This window comes from Microtus ochrogaster, chromosome 7 (genome assembly GCF_000317375.1).
Source record: "Microtus ochrogaster isolate Prairie Vole_2 chromosome 7, MicOch1.0, whole genome shotgun sequence".
NCBI lineage: Eukaryota > Metazoa > Chordata > Mammalia > Rodentia > Cricetidae > Microtus > Microtus ochrogaster.
Window position 1 is genome coordinate 31,545,679 of NC_022014.1, and position 5,058 is coordinate 31,550,736.

General features: G+C 45.9%; 1 protein-coding gene across 5 annotated transcripts in view; it reads right to left on the bottom strand.

Annotated features, from left to right (window-relative positions):
* LOC101996119 (myosin-4) overlaps positions 1–5,058 on the bottom strand; it is a 24,373-nt gene that overhangs the window by 4,939 nt on the left and 14,376 nt on the right. For all 5 annotated transcript variants that reach the window (XM_026780283.1, XM_026780282.1, XM_026780281.1 and 2 more), the window contains 10 exons: positions 4,093–4,335; positions 3,664–3,840; positions 3,315–3,460; positions 2,949–3,039; positions 2,472–2,861; positions 1,868–1,994; positions 1,395–1,513; positions 1,074–1,270; positions 411–594; positions 159–324 (listed from right to left, as the gene is read on the bottom strand). In XM_026780283.1, coding sequence (XP_026636084.1) covers positions 159–324; positions 411–594; positions 1,074–1,270; positions 1,395–1,513; positions 1,868–1,994; positions 2,472–2,861; positions 2,949–3,039; positions 3,315–3,460; positions 3,664–3,840; positions 4,093–4,335 — 1,840 coding nt within the window. The remainder of the gene's footprint in view (positions 1–158; positions 325–410; positions 595–1,073; positions 1,271–1,394; positions 1,514–1,867; positions 1,995–2,471; positions 2,862–2,948; positions 3,040–3,314; positions 3,461–3,663; positions 3,841–4,092; positions 4,336–5,058) is intronic.

Here is a 5,058-nt window from a genome sequence, read left to right on the forward strand (position 1 = left end):
GGAAGGTGGGCAACATGGGAGGGTCCAGCCAGGGCTAAGGAGGATGGGGAAGGTGGGCAACATGGGAGGGTCCATCCAGGGCTAAGGAAGATGGGGAAGGTGGGCAACACAGGAGGGTCCAGCCAGGGCTAAGGAGGATGGGGAAGGTTGGGACTCACGTTGCAGATTCTTGTTTTCTCTCTTCAGAGTCTCAAGTTGATCCAGAGACTCCTCGTAGGCGTTCTTCACCTTGAACAGCTCAGTGCTGAGAGACCGGGACTCCTTCTGGGAGGCTTCGAGCTCAGCCTGAGTTTCCTCGTACTTCTGTTTCCATTCAGCTAGGACCTACACGCACAACATTAGTTAAACTCTGAACCCAGCCATAACACCCTTTCCCCCAGCGGGGACACTTCACGGATCACGTGGACCACCTTGTCGAAGTTCCTTTGCTTCTTATCGAGGGCAGCGCAGGCAGCATTAGACCGCTCCACGTCAATCATGAGGTCCTCCACTTCATTCTGGAGCCGCTGCTTCGTCTTTTCAAGAGAAGCACACTTGGAATTCACGGCTTCTACGTGTTCCTCTGCATCCTGCAGACGCTGAGCCAGCTTCTTCCTGAGGAGGTGGTCAGTGTGAGTGAGCAAAGGAAGAATCGATTACCACAATAAACTCTGCCTAGCTGCTGATTAGGAAAGCATGTTTTCCCCTAAGATCTTTTATTTCTGTGTGCCCACAGGTTTGTCCAGGATTACTTCTTAGAGTCCATTTTATCCCTTTCAGAACTCTGATTTCCCGGGTGAGTTCTTTTCCATCTCAAGCGTTATCAAACATAACTACAAGACCAGAGAGAAGGAGGAAGAGGGAGGGCTCTGAAGCTGAGTTAACCCTGACAGCTCTGTAGAGGATACATTTGCTCAACAATGTTGTGATTGAATGGGAGCCTAGACATTATGCAGATGGTCCTCTTAATTATACAGATATGGAAATTGTGAGATTATTTCATGATTCTTTGCTGCATGAATATTCGTTCCCATTTTTCCCTTCACCTTTCCTTTGCTTTGCTTTCTTTCTGTCTAACTCATTGAAACCCATACTTAGCCTCCTCCAGCTCCTCTGTGCGCTGGATGGCGTCTGTCTCGTATTTTGTCCTCCACTGGGCCACCTCGCTGTTGGCCTTGGACATGGCCCTCTGCAGCTCAGCCTTGGCCTCCTGCTCCTCCTCATACTGTTCCCGCAGCAGGTCACAGTCATGGCGGGCTGACTGCAGGGCGTGGGCCAGGGCGTTCTTGGCCTAAAAAAACCCCAAATTGTATGGTGTGGGTTTGTGTTCTGGTGGCTGATAGCCTCCTTGGGGAGTTAGTAGTGTGTCAGGTTGCCCAGTCCCACGAATAAAAGCATCAACTCGGGGCTCTCACCTTTGTCTCCTCCTCTAGCTGCCTCTTTAGTTCCTCGATTTGTTGTGTGAATGCTTGTTTGCCTCTGGAGAGCTGGGAAACCATAGCATCTTTTTCATCCAGCTGTCGGGAGTACTCACCTGAGAGGGAAAACATGAACGATTGAATTCTTTTGTCTCAGCCATGAGTGAGGCAGGATAGCATTGGGCCCTCCTCATTTCACACAGTGCAAACAATGTCTCCAGAGTGTTGGTGCACTACCCCCTTTGGTGTTTTAGGGTTGAGGGAACAAAACCCTTCTAAGCCCAAGAGATACATTTTGCCCCTTTGGTTAGAGCTTCAAGTCATGGCTTTGTAACCATCTTAGACCCTCAAGGTGAAGGAGTAAGAATCTATAAATGTGCAAACACTGTACAAGGCACGAGTCTTGCTTCCCAAAGGGGCCCGACCTTCCCTGCTTGCTATTCCAAAGGCAGCAGCGCTCATGGACTGACCTGACTCTGTGTGTAAGCGCGCCTTCTGGGTCGACAGCTCATTGATCAAGCGCTGCTGCTCCTCCTCCTTCGTCTTCACTTCGCTCAGCTGATCCTCCAGGGTGCGGCACATCTTCTCAAGGTTCCCCTGTGGCGGGAAGCAGGGCAAGGTGACACATGTCTACTCAGAAGGCTGAGATTTAGAGATCTGTAACTGTTTATGACAGGCACAGAATCTTATTTATGCTGCTGTCAAGGCCTCACACAGTGTTCGGGAAGCAGCAGAGGAGCTTAGGTTACTGACTAAGTGAATATGTGCGCATCAAAACTGGGTTCCTTTCTTTTTTGGGGGGGGTTCCTTTCTTTGGGGGAAACATGAACATTATTTATGGCCCACATCATGAGGAGGGGACTTTTCCTTGTCATTGCATTATTACTGTTGTGGCCATAGCAACAAAGTTTAAGGTGATTTTGAAAAATAAGGTGTGTACACTTGAGGAATTCCATTCAGTATAGCGATGTCAATCAGAAAATCTCAGATTACATGCAGTGTGGCTGGCTAGAGTCACATACAGTATATAGTTGCTTTCAAGTATTTCAGATAAATCAAGAAGTTAGGAAAGACCTTAGCTTTGGAGACAGTCTCCATGTTACTAGCGAGATCATCAATCTCCATCTTCAGTTCGCTCTTCTCCTTCTCCAGCTTCTGCTTGACCCGCTGCAGGTTGTCAATCTGCTCCCCAAGCTCAGCCACGCTGTCAGCGTGCTTTTTCCGAAGAGCAGCTGCTGTAGCTTCATGCTGAAGGGTGGCTTCCTCCAGGTCCCTGCGCATCTTCTGGAACTCAGCCTCTCTCTTCTTGTTCATCTCGATCTGGGCAGAAGTGGCTCCACCAGCTTCTTCCAGCCTCTCGCTGATCTCCTCTAGTTCCCGGGAGAGGTCAGAGCGCTGCTTCTCTGCTTTGGCCCTGGAGGCCCTCTCTGCCTCGATTTCCTCCTCCAGCTCCTCGATGCGGGCCTGGGGGTGGCAGGAAGAACAGACTCAGCTTCTTGGGTCAGTCATGTTTCTCCTGATGAGTTAGACTGATGGAAGCCATTGACTTACCTGCAACTCCTTGATCTTCTTCTGCAGCTGCATGCCGAGGGCCTGCTCATCTTCAATCTTGCTCTGCAGATTGCTCATCTCAAACTCTTTCCTAATTTAACAGCAACACATTAGCTTATGGTCAGTTTTACCCACAGCCCTATCTCTGTATAATTGAAATTTTTCATACTGCTGGCCTTAAAAGAGAGAGAAGTACTTATTTTGAAAGTCCGCAAAGTGCCATGTTAATTAAATGAAAAACCAAAGTTGTCATTGTTTTTTTTCTTTACCCCATGTGTCATTAAGCAATAATTGAGAAACATTTAAATACGTGTTGCATCTGTGAAGACACAGCGAGAAGCCAGCCCTGAATTCTATCAGACTTACTTCTTGAGTTTCTCATCAAGTTGCTGTTTATCATTTTCTATGTCCATTGTGGATTCTTGGGCCAATTTGAGGTCCCCCTCTAGCTTCCTCTTTGCCCTCTCTAGGTCCATCCGAAGCTTCTTTTCCTGCTCCAGTGATCCTTCAAGCTAAATGATAAAGGATTTTGATTAGGTTCTCAAGCATTGACCCAAATGTTGTTAGTCAGATGCTCAAGAAAAATCTCAAAAGAAAACAAACAGCATGAAGACTCCAAGTCTGAATCTCAAGGCTCATGGAGACCACTGATGGCTTCGTCTCCCCACCGTTTCTTTCATCCCTTCTAAGGAGAAAGATTATCTTTCCTACTCACATCATCCACTTGCTGTTCAAGCTTGGTTTTGGCTTTGGTCAGGGTGTTGACTTTGTCCTCCTCTGCCTGCAGGTCATCCAGAGTCTGCTGGTGGGCCTCTTGGAGGGCCTTCTTCTCCTTGGTCAGCTTGGCAATATTTTCATCCAGGCCTGCCATCTCCTCTGTGAGGTTTTTCACCTATAGATTTGAAGAGATGGTAGGAAAGCTTGATAAAGTACATGAGAACTTCTTAGAACAACATTAGCCTGACATGGAGAACATCAGCCAGAAGCCTATGTAGGCTACATGACTGAATACAATGGGGGATAAAGGTGAACGCAAAACCATGTTATGGTTGTAACTTTATCTTTCATGTTTCGGAATTTTAAGATTTAAGGTTCAGTACTAAATGAATACTAGTGAATGCTTCAAAGTGAATAATAACTGTACCTTGTTCTCTGTGGCATGCTTCTCCTTCTCCACCTTGGCCAGAGTCAGCTCAAGGTCATCGATGTCTTTCTTCAGCTCTGAGCACTCGTCCTCCAGCTTCCTCTTCTTGGCCGTCAGCTCTGCATTGATCTCCTCCTCATCCTCAGCTCTCTCAGTTAGCTCCTTGATCTTGGCCTCCAGCTGGATTTTGGTTTTGATCAGCTGGTCGCACCTTTCCTCTGCATCAGCCAAGCCATCTGCTTCCTGAGGGGAGAAATAGTGACTTTCCATTTGTATGGGCTCTATCTGCAAATACACACTCATGGATGACTACCAGCTTCTCAGTGGATAGGCCATTCAATTGCCAACTTTTTAAGAAAATTAAAAGGACAAAATGCAAATATCTTTATCTGCTGTTCAAACAGAGTAAGACATTCCATAAGAATCCATGTGTAGAAGGTAAAATCAGGAAAAAGTAGTTTTGTTGCAAAAATATATAATCCACTAGCCCTCAGTCCTTTTGGAAAGGCAATTTACTAATTCTTGGATTCAGTTTTTTTTTCCACATTCAACTAAGGGCTTAAGGTAGCCTTTTTTCTGCTCTGATAGAAATAATGCATTTTCTAGTTAGTGTTCAACAATATTTATGAAAGAGAATATTCTAGTATAAGAGATGCTCCATACAGAAAGGAAAATGCCTAAAGATATTTTCTTGACTTTATTCACTACTGACCAGACTGTGGAAGAAACACAAATGAACACAAGCATCATGAATGTGTGTATAGGATACACATATGAACATAAGTATCATGTGTGTATGTGTGTGTAGGATGCACACATAAACATAAACATCATGGATGTGCTGTATAGGAAGTACATATAACTTAAACATCATGTATGTGTGTGTAGGATGCAAATATGAACATAAACGCCATGTGTGTCTAGGCTGCACATATGAACATCAGCATCATGGATGTGTATGTGTAG